At 45.9% G+C, this 27,087-nt stretch overlaps 2 protein-coding genes across 2 annotated transcripts in view; both read right to left on the bottom strand.

The window, feature by feature from the left end:
- Window positions 1-1,475: 1,475 nt before the first annotated feature.
- On the bottom strand, window positions 1,476-6,800 carry LOC121586853 (NLR family CARD domain-containing protein 3). Its single transcript, XM_041903899.2, has 9 exons — window positions 6,203-6,800; window positions 5,878-6,042; window positions 5,692-5,769; window positions 3,586-5,374; window positions 3,301-3,474; window positions 2,986-3,159; window positions 2,642-2,815; window positions 2,505-2,551; window positions 1,476-2,424 (listed from the first exon to the last, which is right to left on the bottom strand). The coding sequence occupies exons 1-9, from the start codon at window positions 6,477-6,479 to the stop codon at window positions 1,898-1,900; spliced, it is 3,405 nt and encodes a 1,134-aa protein (XP_041759833.1). The 5' UTR covers window positions 6,480-6,800; the 3' UTR covers window positions 1,476-1,897.
- A 1,370-nt stretch (window positions 6,801-8,170) lies between these two features.
- LOC121586923 (protein kinase C epsilon type-like) overlaps window positions 8,171-27,087 on the bottom strand; it is a 35,633-nt gene continuing 16,716 nt past the window's right edge. The window contains exons 4-16 of the mRNA XM_041904020.2: window positions 21,903-22,068; window positions 21,653-21,687; window positions 20,287-20,375; window positions 19,663-19,792; window positions 19,295-19,437; window positions 18,839-18,914; window positions 18,547-18,713; window positions 17,763-17,936; window positions 17,523-17,677; window positions 13,900-14,038; window positions 8,951-9,139; window positions 8,597-8,743; window positions 8,171-8,492 (exon numbers count right to left, since the gene is read on the bottom strand). Coding sequence (XP_041759954.1) covers window positions 8,349-8,492; window positions 8,597-8,743; window positions 8,951-9,139; window positions 13,900-14,038; window positions 17,523-17,677; window positions 17,763-17,936; window positions 18,547-18,713; window positions 18,839-18,914; window positions 19,295-19,437; window positions 19,663-19,792; window positions 20,287-20,375; window positions 21,653-21,687; window positions 21,903-22,068 — 1,754 coding nt within the window. The 3' untranslated portion in view covers window positions 8,171-8,348. The remainder of the gene's footprint in view (window positions 8,493-8,596; window positions 8,744-8,950; window positions 9,140-13,899; window positions 14,039-17,522; window positions 17,678-17,762; window positions 17,937-18,546; window positions 18,714-18,838; window positions 18,915-19,294; window positions 19,438-19,662; window positions 19,793-20,286; window positions 20,376-21,652; window positions 21,688-21,902; window positions 22,069-27,087) is intronic.

Here is a 27,087-nt window from a genome sequence, read left to right on the forward strand (position 1 = left end):
AGTTAACTGCACCTCAGATTGCAGCCCAAGTAAATGCTTCACAGAGTTGAAGTAACCAGACACATCTCAACATCAACTGTTCAGAGGAGACTGCGTGAATCAGGCCTTCATGGTCGAATTGCTGCAAAGAAACCACTACTAAAGGACACCAAAAAGAAGAAGAGGCTTGCTTTTATTTAGCCTTTATTTAACTAGGCAAGTCAGTTAAGAACAAATTCTTATTTACAATGACGGCCTACACCGGCCAAACCCGGACGACGCTGGGCCAATTGTGTGCCGCCCTATGGGACTCCCAATCACGGCCGGTTGTGATACAGCCTGGAATCGAACCAGGGGGTCTGTAGTGACGCCTCAAGCACTGAGATGCAGTGCCTTAGACTGCTGTGCCACTCGCTTGGGCCAAGAAACACGAGCAATGGACATTAGACCAGTGGAAATCTGTCCTTTGGTCTAATGAGTCCAAATTTGAGATTTTTGGTTCCAACCGCCGTGTCTTTGTGAGACGCAGAGTAGGTGAACGGATGATCTCCACATGTGTGGTTCCCACCGTGAAGCATGGAGGAGGAGGTGTGATGGTGTGGGGGTGCTTTGCTGGTGACACAGTCCATGATTTATTTAGAATTCAAGGCACACTTAACCAGCATGGCTACCACAGCATTCTGCAGCGATACGCCATCTCATCTGGTTTGCGCTTAGTGGGACTATCATTTGTTTTTCAACAGGACAATGACCCAAAACACACCTCCAGGCTGTGTAAGGGCTATTTGACCAAGAAGGAGAGTGATTGACTGCTGCATCAGATGACCTGGCCTCCACAATCCCCCGACCTCAACCCAATTGAGATGGTTTGGGATGAGTTGGACCACAGAGTGAAGGAAAAGCAGCCAACAAGTGCTCAGCATATGTGGGAACTCCTTCAAGACTGTTGGAAAAGCATTCTTCATGAAGCTTGTTGTATGCAAAGCTGTCATCAAGGCAAAGGGTGGCTACTTTGAAGAATCTAAAATATATTTTGATTACTAAAAAAACACTTTTTATATATCTAAAACACTTTTTTGGTTACTACATGATTCCATATGTGTTATTTCATAGTTTTGATGTCTTCACTATTATTCTACAGTGTAGAAAATAGTAAAAATAAAGAAAAACCCTGGAATGAGTAGGTGTGTCCAAACTTTTGACTGGTACCGTATATCTCTCAGATATAGGAGAGACGCTTCAGAACAAACTTCCTTTTGATATTTTTTAGGGACTATCTGTTGTTCCATGTAGTGAATCTGTTATTCAATGCTTTTGTATGGGTTAATATTAGCAGTAAGACCAAAAAGTATTTTTCATCATTTTTGTACTTTATTTTTTAACTTCAATGGGTCTTACAATTCAAAATCAAATCGCTAAATGATCCTTGGTACGACCTTCTTAAAACAATTCCAATTCCATGTAGCTTAGTAGAACCCCACCCCCCTCTGCCCCCCCCTTAGACAGGGCCTAGAATCTGATGAATTAAGTAACCATCTGTCTTATGTAACCATACCAAACGTAACATAACATACTCATTTGAGTGTCCCGGATTTACACTTACTATGATACGTCTACTCTATGAGACCAGGCTGGACAGAGATCATTGCGGCAGAGTCGGTTGGTCAGACAGACAACTTTGAGCTGAAAATATTTTTGTTGTCCCTCATATTATTCGTCGTCTTTCTGCTTTGCATGCGTTAGCCTACTTATTGTATTAAAAGCACAACTTTGTTGCATTATTTACACACTCAGAATTCGCTGCTTCAAATTAATTAGCCTACTCTCCTCTATTAGTTGATATAATCACTTTGTCAACTATGTTACACACAAAAACGTGTGTGATCTCCCTGAAATCGCAGGTGTTCCTCCAGAGAGGCTATTCTACCTGACACAAGGACACTGATGAGTCCACCCAGCCTAGCCTAAACCCTGGATAGAGGGGCTCAGTGAACGTGGAGTGGAACGTGTGCAGGTGGGTCAGTGTGCTAGAGACACTGTAGAAGGACAGAGTGCCGGCCGTCCAGTCCAGATAAACTCCTACTCTGTTAGAGAGAGAGGGGATGGTTATGGCAGTGCTCTTGTCATTGTGCCAGGCAGTGTAACTGTCATTAGAGCAGTTCAGACTCCAGGATACAGCGTTTCGTCCAAGCCAGCAGTCATGTCCCTCTCCTCTCCTGCTGATCCCTCTGTAAGCTACTCCCATCAGAGCTCTCCCACTACACTCTGCCTCCCAATAGCAGTGCCCATCCAGACCCTCTCGACACAGCACCTGCCTCCAGTAGTTAAATCTCTCTGGGTGATCAGGAAACGGCTGCTCTTTCCCTCGCGTCACCGTCCTGTTCTCGTCAGACAGCGAGAGCTCTTTGTGTGCTGTGTTTGGATCCAGTGTGAGCTCACAGGCATCTGAACAAATTATGAAACGCATAGTAAAATAACACACACACACACACACACACACACACACACATAATGTACATACTCACATCTCTGTGGTCCTGGTCTGATCCTGAACTCAGCACAGCACTCCACACTGTCAGAGAGGCAGAAAAACAGGGCTGTGATTCACAGTTTCACTCAATCCCAAACCGTTAATAGCTTTGTTTTCCAAATTCATTCTTACCTAAGTTTCTCCAGTTTACAGTGTGGATCTTCCAGTACAGCAGAGAGCAGCTTCACTCCTGAGTCTCCTGGGTGATTATAGCTCAAGTCCAGCTCTCTCAGGTGTGAGGGGTTGGAATTAAGAGAGGAGGCTAGCAAAGCACATCCTTCCTCTGTGACACCACAAAGTGACAACCTTTAAACAAAAAGAGAAAAACATTTGACATTTAGCTGCCTCTAAAAGTGGTGAATATATATTATTAATATTACAGTTCATATTATTATTATTATATTATAAATATATATATTACATTTATATACTTGTTTTTTTTACCAGTATAATCAGATTGTTTATAAATCACTCACCTTACTACCTCTAGTTTACAGTGTGGACTTGCCAGTCCAGCAGAGAGCAGCTTCACTCCTGAATCCTGCAGGTCGTTGTCACTCAGGTCCAGCTCTCTCAGGTGTGAGGAGTTTGAGCTGAGAGCTGAGGCCAACGCTTCACAGCATCTCTCTGTGAGTTTGCATCGCCTCAGGCTAGAATTAAAATAGATCAAATGAATAGGGGACATACATAACAAACAAATACTGATGCTTTGCTAAAATATACTAGACAACATTGATTTTACATTCATTGTGGAAATAATGATCATGTTGTAAAATCACAGAAATGCTGACCTTAATGTTTCCAGTTTACACTGTGGACTTGCCAGTCCAGCAGAGAGCAGCTTCACTCCTGAATCCTGCAGGTCGTTGTCACTCAGGTCCAGCTCTCTCTGGTGTGAGGAGTTTGAGCTGAGAGCTGCGGCCAACGCTTCACAGCATCTCTCTGTGAGTTTGCATCGCCTCAGTCTAGGAAATAGAATATATAAACACAACTCTTTACCTGACTAAACAGAAAGAGTGAGAAGAATGTGTGTCTGATGATGAGATCTGAGCTATTGTTGCTGATCTTGTACTCACAGGGCTGCTCTGGAGGCTTTGACGACCGGCAGCAGTCTCAGAAGACCCTCCTCTGACCTGGAGTATTTCTTCAGCTCAAACTCATCCAGCTCCTCTTCTGAAGTCAGCAACACAAAGACCAGAGCTGACCACTGTGCAGGTGAGAGTTTGGCCCTAGAGAGACTTCCTGAGCTCAGGTAGCTTTGGATCTCTTCCACTAGAGAATGGTCATGCAGTTCATTAAGACAGTGGAACAGATTGATGCATCTCTCTGGAGAAGGATTCGCCTTGATCTTCTCCTTGATGCACTTGACTGTTTCCTTGTTGGTATGTGATCTACTTATTCTCTGAGTTAGCAAGCCTCGTAGGAGAATCTGATTGGACTCCAGTGAGAGGCCCAGAAGGAATCGGAGGAACAGGTCCAGGTGTCCACTCTCACTCTGTAATGCCTTGTCAACTGCTGCTTTGTAGAAGCTGGTTGTGGTTGAATTTCCAAATGGAAAATGTCTAAGAAATGATTGCTGTTTGGCTAATAGATTCACATTGTCGTTGATGAATGTGAGAAACACATACAGGGCAGCCATAAACTCCTGAATGCTTAGATGAACAAAGCAGAACACCTTTCCCTGGCATAAGGTCAGTTCCTCACTGAAAATCTCAGTACACACTCCTGAGTACACTGATGCCTGACCAATGTTTATGCCACACTCTCTCAGGTCTTCCTCATAGAAGATCAGGTTGCCTTTCTCCAGTTGTTGGAAAGCCAGTTTTCCCAGGGACATGATGTTCTTTCTCATCCAGTCAGGGTCAGGTGTTCCTCTTCCCTCAAGCCTGAGACTGATGTCTTTCTCCTGAAAAGCCAGGAAGTGTGAGTACATCTGAGTCAGGGTCTTTGGCATCTCTCCACTCCCTGCTTTCCCCAGCTTCCTCTCCAGAACAATGGCTGAGATCCAACAGAAAATGGGTATGTGGCACATGATGTAGAGGCTCCTTGATGTCTTTATGTGTGTGATGATTCTGCTGGCCAGGTTCTCATCGCTGATTCTATTCCTGAAGTACTCTTCCTTCTGTGGGTCATTGAACCCTCGTACCTCTGTCACCTGGTCAACACACTCAGGAGGGATTTGATTGGCTGCTGCAGGTCTGGTGGTTATCCAAAGTTGAGCAGAGGGAAGCAGATTCCCCTTGATGAGGTTTGTTAGCAGCACATCCACTGAGGTTGACTCGGTTAATTCAAACAGCATGTCATTGTTCTGGAAGTCTAGAGGAAGTCGACACTCATCCAGACCATCAAAGACAAACAGCACCTGATAATTGTTGTAGTTTGATATTTCAGTTTCTTTTGTTTCCGTAAATAAGCCATTGAGAAGTTCGATCAAACTACATATTTTCTTTCTCATCAAATTCAGCTCTCGAAAAGAAATAGGAAATATCAACTGGAGATCTTGATTGGCTTTTCCATCTGCCCAGTCCAGAATGAACTTCTGCACTGAGACGGTTTTCCCAATGCCAGCGACTCCCTTCGTCAGCACAGTTCTGATGGATTGATCTTGCCCAAGTAAGGGCTGAAAGATGTCGTTGCATTTGATTGGTGTTTCTTGTGTTGCTGTTCTTCTGGATGTTGTCTCAATCTGTCTCACCTCATGTTCATTATTGACCTCTGTATTTCCAGCCTCTGTGATGTAGAGCTCTGTGTAGATCTTGTTGAGAAGTTGTCTGTTCCCGTGGCTGGCCAGTCCCTCAAACACACTGAAGAACCTACTACGCAGATTGCGTTTGAGTTTACTTTGACAACTCTTGATTCGTTCATCTGGTAAAATAAACAAGGGAAAAACACGGTATACAAAGGTTCCTGTGAAAGTAAAATAGACAGTTCTGTGGATTATCCTGTAAATATTACACTCAAACTGAAACTGTTTAAAGACTGCAGTATAATAATGAAGGCTAATGGTTGTTTAATCTTAATCTCTGTAAACTACAGGTTACTGGACAACGCTGCCATGTTGTGGTTCTTCTTACCAAAACAACTTAAGTTCCAAAGCGTTTCCCTGTTCTTACCACTGCCAAACAACCTTCTCTATACAGATCTACAGTAACACTGGCATACACCCCTTCTATCAGTATTACCGTTGTCTTCAGTATTTACAGGTTCAGGTGGAAACATGGTAAAATGGGCAGGTGACGCTTGAGATGGAACTATGGGCTCTGGGGGGGAGACAGAGAGTAGTTTTACACATTTACACAAAGGTGATTTCTTCATCAATTTTGAGAGCTCCAACATTCCCTCCCGTGTGTATTATGTAGGCGACTTACCGTCGTCTAATGAGTTGACTCTGATGTTGAAGTGAACTGGACCATCAATATGGCAGCCGGAGAGCGAAGGGGCCACAACATGGCCGCCAGTCTGAGCTGTACAAGTGAAGTAGACAGGAGAGGCAGGAACTGGAATTGAGGCAGCTGCTACCTCAACCTCAGCCTCTACATATAGAGATAGAGAGAAAATTTGAGAGAAAAAATTTAAATATTTTATACATACTATTTTATATAGTTTTCTGTCAACTCCAAGACAGATTTATTTCAGTGCATTTGTTTTCTTAAGCAATACTAAGCAGTGTAGGTGTGAATATGGTACATCAACCTTGGTGATCTGCCGTTAACGTCTTGGTGAGATCCTTCTGGTTCATCTTCCTCAGGATTTCCAGTGAGATCTTCATAGCTCCATCATGGCCGTAAGTGTTCACCATCTTATCCACGGTGTCCTGCCTGTCAGCGTTCTCCAGGTGGCCCTTGGGGATGAGAGGAAAGCCAACTGGTACACTCTGAGACAGGTACCAGTGAAATGTCTTCATGTCTTTTTCGACCAGCTCCTCCAGAGCAGCCAGTAGCAGATCCAGGACAGGAGCAGGTGTTGCCATCTCAGAAAGTTACAGAAAGACTCCAGAATCCTTCCTCAGACATGGACATGTTAAACATTTGAACTTTGTGTATCTATAGACAGAGGTCATCTGCCAAAAGATAACCATTTCTCAATCTAGCTTCCAAAATGTCCATCACTGCATTTCCCTCTCCTTTGCTGTCTCTCTCTCTCTCTCTCTATTAGTAATCCCTTCTTTTCTATCTTATATAAATCTGTCCTATGGTGCCATTGTGTCAGTTAGTGAAGAACCAGTTTCCTGTGTGATCTGCTTTGTGGCGTGCTGCACATCAAAACAGGATGCTGTCTTTCTGTGGTTTGATGTTTGGTTGGTGTCTGCATGCTGACACAGTCATTTCATCACACTGAACCATGTCTTGTTACAACATGGGAGTCTTCATGTCCTCACATGCACTCAGAGCTATAATACGGTGCATTCGGAAAGTTTCAGGCCGTGATTGGGAGTCCCATAGGGCGGCGCACAATTGACCCAGCGTCGTCCGGGTTTGGCCGGTGTAGGCCGTCATTGTAAATAAGAATTTGTTCTTAACTGACTTGCCTAGTTAAATAAAGCTAAAATAAAAAAAATGTGTTTACAAACATTGGAGTAAAACAAGTTTATATTTTGGGTTCTGATGGGGTACGACAGTTGACCTAAGCTCATGAGGCATTTATAAGTTATATTCTTCAAGAATCAATGGGTATATATCATTACTTTATAAGTCCAGAAATGGATGTAGCAACTAAGGATTCTAGCATTACATTTACATTTTAGTCATTTAGCAGACGCTCTTATCCAGAGTGACTTACAGTTAGTGAGTGCATACATTATTATTTTTATTTTTTCATACTGGCCCCCCATGGGAAACGAACCCACAACCCTGGCGTTGCAAACACCATGCTCTACCAACTGAGCTACATCCCTGCTGGCCATTCCCTCCCCTACCCTGGACGACGCTGGGCCAATTGTGCGCCGCCCCATGGGTCTCCCGGTCGCGGCCGGCTACGACAGAGCCTTAACACTGTACACTATACAGTCCCGTGTAGCTCAGTTGGTAGAGCATGGCGCTTGCAACGCCAGGGTTGTGGGTTCGTTTCCCATGGGGGGCCAGTATGAAAAAATGTATGCACTCACTAACTGTAAGTCGCTCTTTGTGTGTGTGCGTGCGCGTGCGTGTGTGCGTGTGTGTGTACATAAAGTAGTGTACTATATAGGGAAGGGTACGATTACAAAACAGAACATAAAAGGAAACGGATAGAAAAGCAGAGGCAGAAACACTAAAAGTGTTTTTGGCTGAATGAGATGGCTTCTGGGAGGAAGGGGGTTGGGGTGATGGTGGTTACTATGGAAACAAAAGTGACAGGGACATCATGTCAGTCTCAAAGCCAAACACATAACACACGCCGTACACAGATAGAGACTCACACAGGACAGATATAGGGAATGAGAGTGAGGTGGTCTGTACTACGTTGAGGACTACTCGTCTCTGATTGGTGAAGGTAGTTGAAATGAGCCAATGGGACGCCGACGCAAATGAAAAAAAAGCAGTACAAACCAAAACAATATTAAACAAATAACAAATACAATACATATCCAGCCAATGCACTTCATTTACCTTGGAGTTTGCACTTTTTGGACTATTCCATTGGTTCCATTGTACCAGAAAAACCAAATAAAGCACAACACACAGGTATTTGACAAATGTTTTTATTTATTTATTTTTTGCAGGCAGCAGTAATAATTGTAACCAGTAGCACCGGTCCACGTGTCAAGACTCCTCTACGGACACAACACTTCGTAAACAATCAACACAGGTTTTATACACACACACACACACACACATCTAAACCCTAGAGGGCATCTACGTTCTCAGATCTGTGTCTCTGCACAGAAAGAGAAACCTTTAAAGTCCTCCTGGTTTATCTGTCTGATAACAGCCTCGTCAGTGGGAGTTAACACTGGGTCTTCTCTGGTGAAGTCCTGGTCAAAGTTATTCACATCACGCCTTGTCTTCTACATAGAAAGAAGGAGAGGAGAGAGAGACAGTGGGAGAGAGAGTGAGAAGGCGGAGTCAACCAGGAGACACGTGTTTGTGTGTGCGTGGGTGTGTGACTTACAATGCGTGGTTTGAAGGGGGGTTTGAGTCGTCTCAGCTCCAGCAGCGTCCAGTCGATGTCTTTGAAGAACGAGTGTTTCTTAATGGCCTCCTCACAACCCTGAGACAACACACACCCTAACCTCTGGCCTGGGTTCTTAGTCATAAACTATACACACACACACACACACACACACACACACACACACACACACACAGAGGGAGAGAGAGAGACATCAGTGAGAGAGAGAGAGAGAGACATCAGTACAGACACAAAGACGTTAGAGAAAGAAAGAAAGAAAGATCAGTACACAGATATGAGGGATGGATGGATGGATGAGATAAAGGCGTACAATGATGGAGTGATGGTACGTACAGCTCTGAGGATGGATACAGCCTCCTTGCTGAGCCAGACGGGGTAGAGGACATCATCATGGAGGATAGACTCAAACAGGTCGTCTTCATTGTCTGCTTCAAATGGAGGCTGGCCAGCCAACATCTCATACATTAACACACCCAGAGCCCACCAGTCCACTGATGGACCATACTCCAGTTCCTGTAGGATCTACACACACACGTTATCATTCAAGGATCTAAAAACACTGCCATCACACGTCAGAGACGAGGGACAGTTTAGATATACCTTAGGGGACAGAAATTAGCATAATACCGGCTCAGCTCCAAGATAGCGTAGCAGTGCGGTCGTGTTCTCTTGTGTGTCCATGTAAATAGCCAGTTGTTTTTTATTTTTTTTATTTTACGTATATATTTCCCTATCACACTTTTCATCCTTCTACTAAATATACTTTCCTGCAACCCGCCTCACTCAATGTGGAACGGATTCTATTATTTACTCACCTTTATCTCCAGTTGAAACTAGCCAGACAGCTAACTAGCTAACTAGCTACTTGCTATTAGCCACCGTTAGCGGTTTTCACCAAGAACATTGGATTTTCTGCCGGAATAACTGAATCACTGGACCTTAACACAGGATCTAGCTAGCCGCAACCGAATGGATGTCGAATGGATGTTGCTGTAGGCTAATCACCACTGCCCCCGTAGCACCAGTTAGCCTTGAGCCTTGAGCTAGCCCCGGCTATCTACCTCTCTGTCTACCGGACGGGAGTAGCCAGCTAACCAGCTAACTAGCTACTTGCTATTAGCCACCGTTAGCGGCTTTTTCTCCATTGTCCGTGGCCTGCACTACCTACCAGCCAGCTCTAGTCTGGACTATTATCGGCCAGTCTGCACTGTCTGCACAGCGACTTATCGACCCAGAACCTATCGGATTTTCTGCCGGAATCACTGAATCACTGGACTGGATAATCGCAACTAGCTAGCTGCAACCATATGAACGTTGTTGTTGGCTAATCAGCCTTGAGCTAGCCTTGAGTCAAGCACATCTCCCGGCTATCTACCTCTCTGTCAACCGGACGGGACCTCCTAGAGTCCACACGGAGCCCTGCCGATCCATCACGACTGGTCTGCCGATGTAATCGTCTGTGGTTTCAACAGGCTTCCCGTTGCGACGACCACGAAGATCCATCTACTAGCCCCGGCCCGCTAGCACACACATACTACAACCGTGCTTCCTGCTCGCTGTGCTGAAGCACCAATTTCAACTGCTCTTGGACTCACATATTGCTGTTCACTGGACCTTATGATCACTCAGCTGCACAGCTGATGCCTGCTGGACTGTTCCTTTATACGGTACTCTGTCCTGTTTATTCTGTTTAGCCTCAGCCCAAACTTTATCGCCATTACCAGTTGTTGTCTTAGCTCTCTCTAATAACACCTGTGATTGCATTATGCCTGTCTCCCATGTCAATATGCCTAGCCTATTGCTGTTTGGGTTAGTTCTTATTATACAATTTCACTGTTGAACCCCAAGTCCCTCTCAAACTGCCTCAAATAGTTCCTTTGTTCCACCCCCCATACACGCCGAGACGGCTCAATCGGTGCCTCCAGTAATGCTATCTCTTTCATTGTTACCCAACGCTTAGGTTTACCTCCACTGTACTCATATCCTTCCATATCCTTGTCTGTACATAATGCCCTGAATCTTTTCTACAACGCCCGGAAATCTGCCCCCTTTATTCTCTGTACCCAACGCACTAGAAGACCAGTTCTTAAAGCCTTTAACCGTATCCTTATTCTAGTCCTCCTCTGTTCCTCTGTTCCTCTGGTGATGTAGAGGCTAACCCAGGCCCTGCAGCCCCCAGAATCACTCCTACTCCCCAGGAGCTATCATTTGTTGATTTCTGTAACCGTAAAAGCCTTGGTTTTCTGCACGTTAACATCAGAAGTCTACTTCCTAAGTTTGAGTTATTCACTGCGTTAGCACACTCCGCCAACCCTGATGTTCTAGCAGTGTCTGAATCCTGGCTTAGGAAGGCCACAAAAAATTCAGAAATGTCCATCCCCAACTACAACATTTTCCATCTAGATAGAACTGCCAAAGGGGGTGGAGTTGCAATCTACTGTAGAGATAGCCTGCAGAGCTCTATCATACTATCCAGGTCTGTGCCCAAACAGTTTGAGCTTCTACTTCTAAAAATCCACCTTTCCAGAAATAAGTCTCTCACTGTTGCCGCTTTCTACAGACCCTAAGAACTAATACAGAACTAAGAACAGCTATAGCCCCTGTTTCTCCTCAGACTTGACTGCCCTCCCTTGACCAGCACAAAAACATCCTGTGGTGTGCTGCATTAGCATCAAATAGCCCCCGCGATATGCAACTTTTCAGGGAAGTCAGAAACCAATATACACAAGCAGTTAGGAAAGCAAAGGCTAGCTTTTTCAAACAGAAATTTGCATCCTGTAGCACTAACTCCAAAAAGTTTTGGGACACTGTAAAGTCCATGGAGAATAAGAGCACCTCCTCCCAGCTGCCCACTGCACTGAGGCTAGGAAACACTATCACCACCGATAAATCTACAATAATCGAGAATTTCAACAAGCATTTTGCTACGGCTGGCCATGCTTTCCACCTGGATACCACTACCCCGGCCACCAGCTCTGCACCCTCTGCTGCAACATGCCCATGCCCCCCCGCTTCTCCTTCACACAAATTCAGACAGCTGATGTTCTGAAAGAGCTGCAAAATCTGGACCCCTACAAATCATCTGGGCTAGACAATCTGGACCCTTTCTTTCTAAAACTAGCCGCTGAAATTGTCGCAACCCCTATTACTAGCCTGTTCAACCTCTCTTTCGTAACATCTGAGATCCCCAGAGATTGGAAAGCTGCTGCGGTCATCCCCCTCTTCAAAGGGGGTGACACTCTAGATCCAAACTGTTACAGACCTATATCCATCCTGCCCTGCGTTTCGAAAGTTTTTGAAAGCCAAGTTAACAAACAGATCACTGACCATTTCGAATCCCACCGTACCTTCTCCGCTATGCAATCCGGTTTCCGAGCTGGTCATGGGTGCACCTCAGCCACGCTCAAGGTCCTAAACAATATTATAACCGCGATCGATAATAGACAGTACTGTGCAGCCGTCTTCATTGACCTGGCCAAGGCTTTCGACTCCGTCAACCACCGCATTCTTATTGGCAGACTAAATAGCCTTGGTTTCTCAAATGACTGCCTCGCCTGGTTCACCAACTACTTCTCAGATAGAGTTCAATGTGTCAAATCGGAGGGCCTGTTGTCTGGACCTATGGCAGTCTCTATGGGGGTGCCACAGGGTTCAATTATTGGGCCGACTCTTTTCTCTGTGTACATCAATGATGTCGCTCTTGCTGCTGGTGACTCTCAGATCCACCTCTACGCAGACAACACGATTTTGTATACATCTGGCCCTTCATTGGACACTGTGTTAACAAACCTCCAAACGAGCTTCAATGCCATACAACACTCCTTCAGTAGCCTCCAACTGCTCTTAAACACTAGTAAAGCTAAATGCATGCTCTTCAATCGAACGCTGCTGGCACCCGCCCACCCGACTAGAATCACTACTCTCGACGGGTCTGACCTAGAGTATGTGGACAACTACAAATACCTAGGTGTCTGGTTAGACTGTAAACTCTCCTTCCAGACTCACATTAAGAATCTCCAATCCAAAGTTAAATCTAGAATTGGCTTCCTATTTCGCAACAAAGCTTCCTTCACTCATGCTGCCAAACAGGCCCTCGTAAAACGGACTATCCTACCGATCCTTGACTTCGGCGATGTCATTTACAAAATAGCCTCCAACACTCTACTCAGCAAATTGGATGTAGTCTATCACAGTGCCATCCGTTTTGTCACCAAATCCCCATATACTACTGTCACGATCGTCAAACACAGAGGACCAAGGCGAACATACTTTATTTTTTAGAGAACACCACACGAACAAAACAACAAACGATACGAAACGTGAAGTCCCTTGGTTACAATACAAACCATACGGAACAAGATCCCACAACACACTGTGGGAAACAGGCTGCCTAAGTATGGTTCCCAATCAGAGACAACAAGCAACAGCTGATACACGTTGCCTCTGATTGAGAACCACACCGGCCAACACAGAAACAAATGAACTAGAAAATCACCCTAGCACACAAAACACATAGAAACAACACACCCTGGCTCAACATAACAGAGTCCCAGAGCCAGGGCGTGACAACTACCCACCACTGTGACCTGTACGCTCTTGTTGGCTGGTCCTCACTACATATTTGTCGCCAAACCCACTGGCTCCAGGCCATCTATAAATCACTGCTAGGCAAATCCCCGCCTTATCTTAGCTCATTGGTCACCATAGCAACACCCACCCGTGGTCTGCGCTCCAGCAGGTATCTCTCACTGGTCATCCCCAAAGCCAACACCTCCTTTGGCCGCCATTCCTTCCAGTTCTCTGCTGCCAATGACTGGAACGAATTGCAAAAATCTCTGAAGCTGGAGACTCTTATCTCCCTCACTAACTTTAAGCATCAGTTGTCAGAGCACCTTACCGATCACTGCACCTGTACACAGCCCATATGAAATTAGCCCACCCAACTACCTCATCCCCATATTGTTATTTATTTTGCTCATTTGCACATAATCTCTTGCACATCTATCATTCCAGTGTTAATACTAATTGTAATTATTTTGCACAATAGCCTATTTATTGCCTTACCTCCATAACTTGGTACATTTGCACACACTGTATATATATTTTCTGTTGTATTTTTGACTTTATGTTTTGTTTTACCCCATATGTAACTCTGTGTTGTTGTTTTTAATCGCACTGCTTTGCTTTATCTTGGCCAGGTCGCAGTTGTAAATGAGAACTTGTTCTCAACTGGCTTACCTGGTTAAATAAAGGTAAAATAAAAATAAAAATAAAAAGCTCACCTCAGGCGCTATGTAGTCGGGCGTGCCACAGAATGTGGTGGTGGTAACTCCGTTGATGATGCCCTCCTTACACATGCCAAAGTCTGCCAGCTTACAGTGGCCCTCTGCATCCAACAATATGTTATCTAACTTTAGATCCCTGAGAGAGAGAGAGAGAGAGAGAGAGAGAGAAGGCAAGAAGGGCCTTCTATGCCATCAAAAGGAACATAAAATTCGACATGCAGAATTCTGCATAAATATCCTCAGTGTGCAACGTAAAACACCAAATAATGCATACAGAGCAAAATTAGGCCGATACCCGCTAATTATCAAAATCCAGAAAACAGCCGTTAAATTCTACAACCACCTAAAAGGAAGAGATTCCCAAACCTTCCATAACAAAGCCATCACCTACAGAGAGATGAACCTGGAGAAGCACCCCCTAAGCAAGCTGGTCCTGGGGCTCTGTTCACAAACACAAACAGACCCCACAGAGCCCCAGGACAGAAACACAATTAGACCCAACCATATCATAAGAAAACAAAAATATAATTACTTGACACATTGGAAAGAATTTACAAAAAAACAGATCAAACTAGAATGCTATTTGGCCCTAAACAGAGAGTACACAGATTACCTGACAACTGTGACTGACCCTAAATTAAGGAAATCTTTGACTATGTACAGACTCAGTGAGCATTGCTATTGAGAAAGGCCGCTGAAGGCAGACCTGGCTCTCAAGAGAAGACAGGCTATGAGCACACTGACCACAAAATGAGGTGGAAACTGAGCTGCACTTCCTAACCCACAAAGAATTCGAAAACAAATCCAATTTTGATAAACTCCCAATACCACAGTGTGCCATCACAGCAGCAAGATTTGTGACCTGTTGCCACAAGAAAAGGGCAACCAGTGAAGAACAAGCACCTTATTTTCCCTTTTGTACTTTAACTATTTGCACATCATTACAACACTGTATATATACATAATATGACATTTGAAATGTCTTTATTCTTTTGGAACTTTTCTGAGTGTAATGTTTAATGTTCATTTTTTATTGTTTATTTCACTTTTGTTTATTATCTATTTCACTTGATTTGGCAATGTAAACATATGTTTCCCATGCCAATAAAGTCCCTTAAATTGAAATTGAAATTGAGAGAGAGAGAGACATGGTTACCTGTAACACTGGCTCAATGAAAGCAGTTAGCACTACAGTGATCCCTCGCCACTTCGCGGTTCACTTATCGCGGATTCGCTATTTCGCGGATTTTCATAATGCATTTTTTTTGTTTTGGTGCATTGTGCTCTGCATTCTGATTCGCTAAAAACTCACTCCCGCTTCTTGTATCAAAACATGCTACGAATTGTGCTATCATTTTGTCGTCTCGTGCAGTTATGTGTACGTACATAAAACAGCTTGGCAAATTTACATTAAGTTGGCCAAATTATCTTGTAATTTCGAACATCTCCTAAACCCATAATGTCGAATTAAACGGCCTGGACCGACAAAAGCACCTGCGGATGGGCCCAAACGGCGGAAGATGCTACCTATCTCAGATAAAGTTAAACTTCTGGACATGCTAAGGGAAGGTAAAAGCTATGCAGCCGTTGCTCGCCATTACGGAATCAATGAATCTTCCGTTCGTTACATAAAGAAGGAGGAAAAAAACATAAGGACGACAGCAGCAGTCAATTTTAATACGAATGCAAAAAGGGTTGTAACTGTCCGCAACAAGACCATGGTACGGATGGAGACGGCATTAGCTCTGTGGACTAATGACTGCAGGAAAAAAACATAACCCTGGATACAAACGTTATCTGCACAAAAGCGAGAATGCTGTATGAAAACTTTGCTGTCAGTGACGGGGAAGAGGGAGAGGATGCCGGGCCCTCAGCAAGTGCTGCTGACACAGTGGGAGAGGATGCCAGGCCCCCAGCAAGTGCTGCTGACAAAGTGCCAAGCGCATTTAATGCAAGCAAGGGCTGGTTTGAAAAGTTTAAGAAACGCTTTGGACTTAAAAATGTTTGTCTGCACGGTGAGATGGCGTCTGCGGATACCGCTGAGGCAGAAGCCTTCGTGAACAATAAATTCAAGGCGATCATTGAGGAGGGGGGATATAAGCCCGAACAAGTTTTTAACATGGATGAGACTGCCTTATTTTGGAAACGAATGCCCTCCCGCACCTTCATCATGCAGGAAGAAGCCAAAGCCCCAGGATTTAAAGTTCACAAAGACCGTTTGACCCTGGCTATGTGCGGAAATGCCGCAGGTTTCATGATTAAACCGGGGCTGATTTACAGGTCTAAAAATCCCAGGGCGCTGAAAAACAAAAATAAGGATGATTTGCCTGTTTACTGGATGTACAATGCAAAGGCTTGGATGACAAAAGCGCTCAATCTGGATTGGTTCAAAAACTGTTTCATCCCGGAGGTCAAGTGTTATTTGAGAGGAAAGGGACTGGACTTTAAAGTGCTTCTGCTCCTTGACAACGCCGGAGGTCACGGTAATGATTTGGCATATGATGGTGTGCAAATCGAATTTCTGCCGCCAAACACTACATCCCTGATTCAGCCCATGGACCAAGGAGTCATCCGTGCTTTCAAGGCTCTCTATACGCGCAACACCCCTGCAACATCTTGTTGACGCTATGGACTCGGATCAAGATTTCTCACTGAAGGACTACTGGCGTGGATACACCATCGCATCGTGTCTCCAAAACATTCAGAGGGCCATTCAGGAAATGAAAACGGAAACTCTGAAGGCCTGCTGGAAAAAACTATGGCCAGAGGCAGTGCAAAACGCAACCGGAGGCTCGCTGACGAGGTCCACCACTCTGCCGTAGAAACAGCTGTGAATCTGGCTAAACAGATTGGAGGAGACGGCTTTAATGACATGAGTCCGGATGACATAAACGCCCTGATTGATGGAGACGCACAGCCGCTGACCGATGCAGAGCTGGCAGAAATGACAAAGCCACAAAGCGACGATGAAAGAGAAGAGGGAGAAGAGGACACGAGAGATGAGGAGGAAGGACTAACGCTTGGTCGCTTAGCAACCATGGTGCGAATGGCCACTGAACTTAAGCGAGTAGCTGAGGAATGGGACCCTTTGATGAGCCGTTTCGTTACAGTTCTCCAACGTAATCGATGGTGGCATGTCGGTGTACAAGGATCTTTTTGCAAAGAAGAAAAAGAGCGACAACAGCTGCCTATCACTATGTTCTTCTCCCGAACAAACACACCTGCACCGCGGGCTTCAGAAGAAGAGAACACTGCAGAGCGCAGTCAGGATGCAGCGGCCCAGTCTGAAGAGCAGTGAAACGGCCTACACGTGAGTCACTGTATTTGTATACATGTAATAGTTGCTAATTGTAAAAAAAAAAAAGTTTTCTATTTCGCGGATTTCACTTATCGCGGGTCATTTTCGGAACGTAACCCCCGCGATAAACGAGGGATTACTGTATATCATTCTTATGTGGTGCTGGAACATGTGGGCTGTGGTTAGAGGGCAGAGGTTACCTGTATTTGACCCCGTTGCGGTGCAGGAACATGAGTGCAGAGGTTAGGGGCCAGAGGTTACCTGTATTTGACCCCGTTGCGGTGCAGGAACATGAGTGCGGAGGTTAGGGGTCAGAGGTTACCTGTATATGACCCCGTTGCGGTGCAGGAACATGAGTGCGGAGGTGACTTCAGCAGCATAGAAGCAAGAGCGAGCCTCGTCAAACTTCCTGGAGCGTTGGATCTGAAACATCAGGTCTCCTCCGTTCACATACTCCATCACAAAGAACAGACGGTCCTGGAGAGGAGAGGAGACGGTTGGTGTGTGGCTCTGTGTGTGTGTGTGTGTGCGCACGAATGCAAGCACATGTGTGTGTGTGTACCCGGGTCTGGAAGCAGCAGTAGAGCTGGCAGAGGTAGGGGTGTGTGCGAGCCAGGGCCAGGATGCGTTTCTCTGTCAGGGTGCAGTCCACATCATCATCCTGCTGGATCACATCCTTCTTCAACACCTTCACTGCAAACACCTCCTCACTGCCTTTCAGCTCTGCTAACATCACCTGAGGGAGGGAGAGGGGGGGAGAGGTAGAGAGAGACAAAAATAGAGCGACAGAGACAGATACTTTACACTTCCTCACGACCATCAGCTCTTTCCCCTCCTCCTCCTCCCTCCTCACTCCTTCTCTTCCTCCCTCCTTCTCCTCCCTCCTTCTCCTCCTCCTCCCTCCGTCTCCTCCTCCTCCCTCCTTCTCCTCCTCATCCCTCCTTCTCCTCCCTCCTTCTCCTCCCTCCTTCTCCTTCCTCCCTCCTTCTCCTCCTCCTCCCTCCTCCTCCCTCCTTCTCCCTCCTCCCTCCTTCTCCTCCTCCTCCCTCCTCCTCCTCCCTCCTTCTCCTCCTTCTCCTCCTCCTCCCTCCTTCTGTCCTCCTCCTCCCTCCTTCACCTCCTCCCTCCTTCTCCTCCTCCTCCCTCCTTCTCCTCCTCCTCCTCCCTCCTCCCTCTCCTCCTCCTCCCTTTTCCTCCTCCCTCCTCCTCCCTCCTTATCCTCCTCCTCCCTCCTTCTCCTCCCTCCTCCCTCCTTCTCCTCCTCCCTCCTTCTACTCCTCCTCCCTCCTCCCTCCTTCTCCTCCTCCTTCTCTTCCTCCTCCCTCCTCCCTCTCCCTTCTCCTTACCTTTCCAAAGCTTCCTTTTCCCAGGACCTTGATGAAGCTGAAGTCTTTGAGAGTCCTCTTCGCTGCTCCGTTGTCCCGCAAGGTAGAGGAGGAACCGGAGGAGGAGGAGGAAGAACCTCGCATCTCTAACGACATCCCCCGTTGTAGCCGCTCCAACTCAGCCAGTTCTGCACACACGCACATAAAGAAAGTCAGACAACTGTGTGACTTCGGGTGTGTCTGTGACCATGTGTGTGAGCGTGTGTCTGTGACCATGTGTGTGAGCGTGTGTTTGTGACCATGTGTGTGTTACCGTGCTGTGAGGGGGATGTGGGGGGAAGCTCGTCTGAGAGTTCTGAAGGTGACTGGGAGTCTACCCCTGGTGGTAACTAGAGAGAGAGAGAGGAAAGAGAGCCATCATCTCCCCATCATCATCGCCATCATCAGTGTGTGTGTGTGTGTGTGTGTGTGTGTGTGTGTGTGTGTACTGGTTCTTCTATCCTTGTGGGGACCTGAAATCCCCAAAAGTCCCCACAAGGATAGTAAAACAAGGAAAATTCTCCCTTGTGGGGACATTTCCCACGTCCCCATGAGGACAATGGCTATTTTAAGCATAGGGGTTAGGTTTAGGTTAAGGGTTAGAATTAGAATTAGGGTTAGGGTTAGGAATAGGGGTTTACGTTAGGTTTTTAGGGAAAATAGGATATTGAATGGAAATAAATGTTAGGTCCCAATAAGGACAGAAAAGCTTGCTTGTATGTGTGTGTACCTTTTTCCTGCGCTGTGCAGAAGTGGAAATCTTGTCAGGAGTGACTCCCATTTCAGCCAGGACTTTGGCAATGCCTTTGGCGTCCACACCGCAGTTGGGAGCTACGTTGGCCTCACACCTCTTGTGGACATTCATCTTACACACTAAACACACACACACCATAATTAGCACCTACATTATTCTCACACCATCTGTTGACAATGAACACTCATCTTACACACTACCACACAAACACACACACACACACAGTGTGTGTTGAAAGATGCTACACACACACACACACACACATCAGTGGATCTGTTTTATCTGACCTATGAAAACATAACCACCTTCATTATCAAAGTGAACACATACACACACACACATACCCTTGCATTGCAGGCCCTGCCTCATCAGTCCCCATAGTAGAGATCCACAGTGGTCACAGAAGGTAGGGGCCTTGTAGTTGTGGTTTCTGAACTTATGAGGCATGTTGACACTAAACCTCTGGGCACCAACCTGGAGAGAGGGAGTAGGAGGGGAGGAGGGAAGGAGGGAGGAAAGGAGGGAGGGAGAATTGGTGACTGTTTGTTGATGTGAATCTATATCTACATGGGAACATCTCTCTTATAACATCTAACAGAGCACAGAGAAATACAGCCCAAATATAATAATATACCATATAGTCTATAATAGAGAGAGTTTGGCAATTGCCTGCAGCCCTGTTCTGTAAGCTCGCAATGAGTTTCTCAGCCAAGGTGCAGGAGGGGAGGGCCGAGCCGGCTGGGAGGAGAGGGGACAGTGTGAGTCATAGGATGAGGAAAGGGAGGAGAGTAGGGTCGAAGAGGCAGAATCAGGAGTCAGGATTGAGAAGGATTTATCAGAAGGAAGAGATGATAGGATAGAAGAGGAGAGAGTAGTGGGAGAGAGGGAACGAAGATTGCAACGCATCTGGGTTCCAAACCAAAACACATTGCGGTAACTCATTGGTCAACATAAACAGTCCGCAATACCTCCTCTGGTGTATCCTCCTGCTTCTTCATCCCGGCACACTTGGTGATAATGTGCTCATGGCAGCGCTTATGGACCACACACGTGCACACTGCAATAAACACACACACAATTACACACTTCCACACTGAACAACACACGATAATAATACAACAGACAGACAATGTCTCAATTCATTTTAGAATGTTCAAGTATCACTCTAGAACTGCTATTCCCAAACTGGGCTAGCCCCAGGGGTACGCGCAATGCCGTCGGGGCTACGCCCAAATCTTTTTTTCAAACAGTCCATTTAGATTTTTCAATGGGGCTATATATTTGGGTGATGTTTTTTTCTCGCCTGAGTAGCCTCGTTTCACTGCCAAAAATGAAATTAAACCATCTAGTGTTCAGAGAAATAACAACACAATGTCAGGTAAATACAGGTAGCCTAGTCAAATACTTAACATCCAATCACATTAACAGTTGCTCTCTCGCGGGAATTCCACTAACGGTCCGTATGTGGCCAAACGTAGCTGCTGCTCATTCCGTTTGCTCGAAAATTGATAAATGGTTAAAAAGAAGTAAGGCCCGCGTCCATAGAGACACATACCAGCTCTACTGGTATACTACTACTACCAGCAGTACTATACCTGTAACTGTCGACGACACAAGTTGTTCTGCTTCCACCGGCACATCCAATGCTAGCATCAGTAATTCTGCATTTGTTGCTAATGCCCTTTGCAACCACGTACCTACAGTATGTGAGAGTGGATTCTCGGCCCTCACTAGCATGAAAACTAAATACAGGCACAGACTGTGTGTGGAAAATGATTTAAGACTGAGACTCTCTACAATACAACCCAAAATTGCAGAGGTATGTGCATCCTTTCAAGAACACCCTATTCATTAACCTGTGGTGAGTTATTCACAATCTTTGATGAACGAATAAGGTTTTATATGTAAGATGGCTAAATAAAGAGATTTTTTTAAATTATTATTATTATTTGTGCCCTGGTCCTATAAGAGCTCTTTTTCACTTCCCACGAGCCGGGTTGTGACAAAAACTCACACTCATTCTTATGTTTAATAAATGTATCGTATAGTGTGTGTGTGGCAGGCTTTACAATGATGGCAAAAAAACAATATTTGAGAGTGCGCTGACCCTGGTGCTAGAGGGGGTACACAGCTGGAGGTTGAACGTTTGAAGGGGTACGGGACTATAAAAAGTTTGAGAACCACTGCTCTAGAACTTTCAGAATCATTCAAGAACCCAGACAGAAAGAGATACATTTTACATTTACATTTTAGTCATTTAGCAGACGCTCTTATCCAGAGCGACTTACAGTTAGTGAGGTCATACATTTTCATACTGAGACAACTTGTTCTCACCCTGGCATTGATAACCCTGCTTTCCCAGCACTCCCCTATTAAATCAAAAGAGAAAGAAAGGGAGAAAAAGAGGAAGAGAGAAAGTCAGATAGAGATTTATAGAGAAAACAGGGACAATTATAATATAATAATTATTGGAGCTGATTTATGAGCCGCTTTATCTGGGTCTCGCCAGCAGAGGGAGCCCTAGGATGGGACAGATGACAGAGGGTGGAGGGTTGAGGCTGACGTGTGTGTGTGTGTTTCTCACCAGATGAAGTCTCGGCAGTGTGAGCAGTAGGTCGGTTGCCGTAGATACGTGGCCATGAACTTGTGTCCGTTAACCTGGTGGACACGCCTCCGGACGGCCCCCTGCCGCCGCCGAGGACCAATCCGCTCTCGGAACACACGCTCCTCATTCTCTTTGGCTGCTGAGGCTAACAGACAGACAGATAGCATTAAAGAGGGGTCAGTGGAAGGGGGTTGGGGTATAGGCTAGGGTCTGACTGGGGATTGGGCACAAGAGATCATGAGACCATTCCTAAAAGTACAGTATCTTTCTCACTCCCCATCTTTCTCCCTCCTCCTCTACCTCGCTTTATGTCTTTCTGCGTGGGCACTAAACCAAAGAACAGAATTTGAAGATATATATATATCCTCCAACCCCATCGTTTTACCTCCCTCCCTCCCTCCATCTCGCCCTGTCCCTGGGACAGAATTAGCCTTATGAGACAAGAGAACCACCTCCACTCCCCTCCTACTCTCTCACTTTCTCTGTCTCTCTAGGTTGTGATGCAGAGGTGGTTACAGTGTGTCCGTGTGTGTGTGTCCGTGTGTGTGTGTGTGTGTGTGTGTGTGTGTTTGAGAGACTAAGTGAGAAAGTGGAGCAGCTAAACAGGCTGAGATCAGTGTGTTTTAGATAACACATCATCCATCTGTTCACACACACACACACACACACACACACACACGACAGAGGGGTTAGGCAGGTGTGAGTGACTGCCGTGGAGACGGGTGTACTATGGACTCACAGAACACTTACTGACCAATCACAGCACACACACACACAATCTCAAATAAGGAAAAGTGAGAGAGGAGGGTAGAAAGAGACAGTGTTGGGGAGAAGTGAACTACATGTAGTTCAACTAGTCATTTAACTATATTTTGCAGTAGCTTGGTGGTAGTTGAACTAAATTCAAATCTATGTAGGGTTTTCAGTAGTTAATTACTTTTTATCATGTGGCGGTGTAACTACTGGAACTACGCAGTACTTTCTTTCCAAAAATAAAATAGAATACGGGTGAAGTCATTTCCTTTCTTTTTTCTGCATCAGACCTGCTTAATTCTCACTTGAAACATGGATGTGTTTAATTGGCTATATTACACATTATGTTAACATATGACCCCAAGGATTGGAAATGATGCAGTCAATTACATTGATAGAAGCCACAATATATCTGCAATATTAAAGCTGATCTACAGCTGTGAAGTGCGAGTGTTGTTTCACAAAAGGCAAATAATTTTTAGGAGGGGGTGCGAGTGGGGTGCTGTGGAATTATTTATAGTATGATACTCTTTGAAGTGGTAGGGTTTAAATTGTTTTCGGAAGATGGGCAGGGACTCTGCTGTCCTAGCTTCAGGGGGACGCTGGTTCCACCATTGGGGTGTCAGGACAGAAAAGAGCTTTGACTGGGCTGAGCGGGAGCTGCCCTCCCGTAGGGGTGGGAGGGCCAAGACACCAGAGGTGGCAGAACGGAGTACTTGGGTTGGGGTGTAGGGTTTGAGCATAGCCTGAAGGTAGGGAGGGGCAGTTCCTCTTGCAGCTCTGTAGGCAAGTACCATGGTCTTATAGTGGATGTGAGCTTTGACTGGAAGCCAGTGGAGTGTGCAGAGGAGCAGGGTGACATGGGAGAACTTGGGAAGGTTGAACACCAGGCGGGCTGCAGTATTCTGGATAAGTTGCAGGGGTTTGATGGCACAAGTGGGATGCCTAGCCAACAGTGAGTTGCAGTAGTCCAGACGGGAGATGACAAGTGCCTAGATTAGGACCTGCGCTGCTTTCTGTGTGAGGTAGGGTCATACGGATGTTGTAGAGCATGAACCTGCAGGAGCTAGTCACTGCTTTGATGTTTGCAGAGAACGACAGGGTGTTGTCCAGGGTCACGCCAAGGTTCTTTGCACTTTGGGAGGGGGACTCCGTGGAGTTGTCAACCGGGATGGAGAGGAGTTGGGAGCGGGCAGGCCTTCCCCGGGAGGAAGAGCAGCTCCGTCTTGTTGAGCTTGAGGTGGTGGACCGACACCCAAGCTGAGAGAAGAGGAGAGGGCCTAGAACCGAGCCCTGGGGGACACCAGTAGTGAGAGTGCGTGGTGCAGACACAGATCCTCTCCACGTCACCTGGTAGGAGCGGCCTGCCAGGTAGGATGCAATCCAAGAGTGTGCAGAGCCTGAGACGCCCAGCCCTGAGAGGGTGGAGAGGAGGATCTGATGGTTCACGGTGTCGAATGCAGCAGATAGATCTAGGAGGATGAGAACAGAGGATAGAGATTTAGCTTTGGTAGTGTGGAGAGCCTCCGTGACACAGAGAAGAGCAGTCTCGGTTGATTGACCCATCTTGAAGCTTGAATGGTTAGGGTCAAGAAGATCGTTCTGAGGGAGATAGCGAGAGAGTTGGTCAGAGACAGCACGCTCAAGTGTTTTGGAAAGAAAAGAAAGAAGGAATACCGGTCTGTAGTTTTTGACATCAGAGGGGTCGAGCGCTGGTTTCTTGAGGAGGGAAGCGAATCTGGCCATTTTGAAGTCAGAAGGGACGCAGCCATTGGCCAGTTGATGAGGGAAGTAAAGAATGGGAGAACGTCTCCAGAGATGATCTGGATGGGGTCGAGCGGGCAGGTTGTTGGGCAGCCTAGTGGTTAAGAGCGTTGGGCCAGTAACCGAAAGGTATCAAGGCACTTAACCCTAATTGCTCCTGTAAGTCGCTCTGGATAAATGACCAAAAATATATATATAAAAAAAAAAGTACAAAATGTCATCTGGACAGAAAGGGAAGAAAGTGGTCAAGGCGTAGGGTAGTTCTGCGTGAGTGGGACCAGTGGACTCAATAGGCTGAGTGAATGAGAAAAGTTGTCCGCAGAGAGGGAGGAAGGAGGGGGAGGGGGTGGAGGATTAAGGAGGGAGGAGAAGGTGGAAAATAGTTTTCTAGGGTTAGATGCAGAAGCTTTAAATTTAGAGGGATAGAAAGTGGTTTTAGCAGCAGATACAGAGAAAGCGAAGGTAGAGAGAGGGGAGTGATAGGATGATAGGTCCTCCGGATGTTTAGTTTTGCCACCATTGGACTCTGGAGCAGGGAAATCCGAGCTATTGATGTTTGATGGCCCGGATGTCTGGCCCATATCGAAACTCAAGCCAACTTGACCACGGTTTTTCAACTAACTTTTCACTTCGGACGATTTTATCTGCTCTACCACGCACCTTTCTGGTAAGGTTGAACGCCTCCTCTCCTAATCAGCCTCCCTAAAAAAACGTATTCCAAGCGGGTGTGACACCTACTCCCTTTACCTGCTGCACTGCTGCTTGGATCCCACCCGGCGATCTGTTCACCGTCTGGTACAGGTACCCCCGCCACACTCCCCCCTCTCTCCCGAGCTTTCGCTCGCCTCCAGCACACACACACATACACACACACCGCAGACTTTGGACTGATCTGAATTTTATGTAGGCTTATTCGCTTGTGAAGCTTATTATGTGAGCTTACTCAGAAACACTTTAATTAACTAGCATAGGACTACTATTTATTTATTTTATCTCAGACTTTTATAGCCTACCGGACTCATCGAGAGCTACTCTCTCAAGTTTTCTTGTTGGGGCGAGTGACTCTTTGAACTTACAATGGCTAGCCCCAAGTCTTTTTACTTTTTTCTTGTGCTTTATGCTATTTGCCATATGACACCTGCGTGCTTTGTTGACTATGAACTTGCTTGTTTACCTAACTGTGGGACAGACAATGTTTGTTCCCACACTCGCGACTCTGACTCTCTATTGGTTACACGGACTCTTGGCCTCCCATCCTATTCTTACCATCTCTCGCCGGCTTTGTATCCATGTTACCTGATGAAATTGCTGTACAATATGATCTTGTTACCATCTGATGCACATTCAAATGTCATAAAAAATCAACACTGTAGAGCTCTCCCTGTCCTCTGCTGTGCCCTGATTGTATTACTGCTGATGATATCTGGAAATGAGCATGTACACCCTGGCCAATCTACTGTTGCTAGCCCCAATCCTGACTTGTGCTCTGGTTTTCTGTAATGACCTGAGTGATCACTGTTTTACAGCCTGTGTTCGTAATGGCTGCTCAGTTAAACGACCTGTCCTGATTTGTCATAGACGCTTGCAAAAAAACTTTAATGAGCAAGCCTTCCTTCATGACCAGGCCTCTGTAAATTGGTATAGAATCAGCTTGATCCCCTCTGTCGAAGACGCTTGGACCTTCTTTTTCGATATTTTCAGTGATATTGTTAACAAACACGCCCCCATAAAGAAATGAGAATTTAAACAGGTTCAGCCCCTGGTTCGACCGTGATCTTGCAGAGTTACTCCACCTCAGGAATTCCATTTGGCAAAAGGCTCGGCACACGCATACTCAGGCTGACTGGCTGTCGTTCAGGCAAATTAGAAATAAGTGCACTCAGGCTATCCGGAAGGCTAAAGTTAGTTACTTTAAGGAGCAGTTCTCTCTCTGTGGGTCTAACCCCAAGAAGTTCTGGAAAACGGTGAAAGACCTGGAGAATAAACCCTCCTCCTCACAGCTGCCCATGTCCCTTAATGTTGATGATGTGGTTGTTACTGACAAGGAGCACATGGCTGAGCTCTTTAATCACCACTTAATTAAGTCAGGATTCCTATTTGACTCAGCCATGCCTCCTTGCCCGTCCAACATTTCCTCATCTCCCAGCCCTTCTAATGCGACAAGCCCCGATGCTCCACCCTCTTTTCCCCCCTGCCCCACTACAAAGTTTCCCCCTGCAGGCGGTCACTGAGTCTGAAGTGCTAAAGGAAGTCCTTAAACTTGACCCCCAAAAAAGATCCTTTCTTCATTAAGGTTGCAGCCCCTATCATCGCCGAGCCTGTCTCTCCTCTCTGAGGAGGTTCCCATTGCTTGGAAGGCAGCCACGGCGCATCCTTTATTTAAAGGGGGAGATCAAGCTGATCCTAACTGCTATAGGCCAATTTCTATGTTTCCCTGTTTGTCAAAAGTGTTGGAAAAACTTGTCAATAATCAACTGACTGGCTTTCTTGATGTCTATAGTATTCTCTCTGGTATGCAATCTGGTTTCCGCTCAGGTTATGGATGTGTCACTGCAAGCTCCTAAATGATGGAACCAATGCCCTTGATTCTAAGCAATGTTGTGCTGCTATTTTTATTGACTTGGCCAAAGCTTTTGATACGGTAGAC

Source organism: Coregonus clupeaformis, chromosome 1 (assembly GCF_020615455.1).
Source record: "Coregonus clupeaformis isolate EN_2021a chromosome 1, ASM2061545v1, whole genome shotgun sequence".
NCBI classification, from domain to species: Eukaryota; Metazoa; Chordata; class Actinopteri; order Salmoniformes; family Salmonidae; genus Coregonus; species Coregonus clupeaformis.

What these genes read in the sequence shown, in the direction of transcription:
- LOC121586853 (XM_041903899.2), bottom strand. Translation starts at nt 6,479, where the DNA reads ATGGCAACACCTGCTCCTGTCCTGGATCTGCTACTGGCTGCTCTGGAG. An exon ending in TGTAAACTAGAGGTAGTAAG is followed by an intron (nt 2,816 to 2,985) that starts GTGAGTGATTTA and finishes TTTTGTTTAAAG; the next exon opens with GTTGTCACTTTGTGGTGTCA. An exon ending in CAGACCAGGACCACAGAGAT is followed by an intron (nt 2,425 to 2,504) that starts GTGAGTATGTAC and finishes TAATTTGTTCAG; the next exon opens with ATGCCTGTGAGCTCACACTG.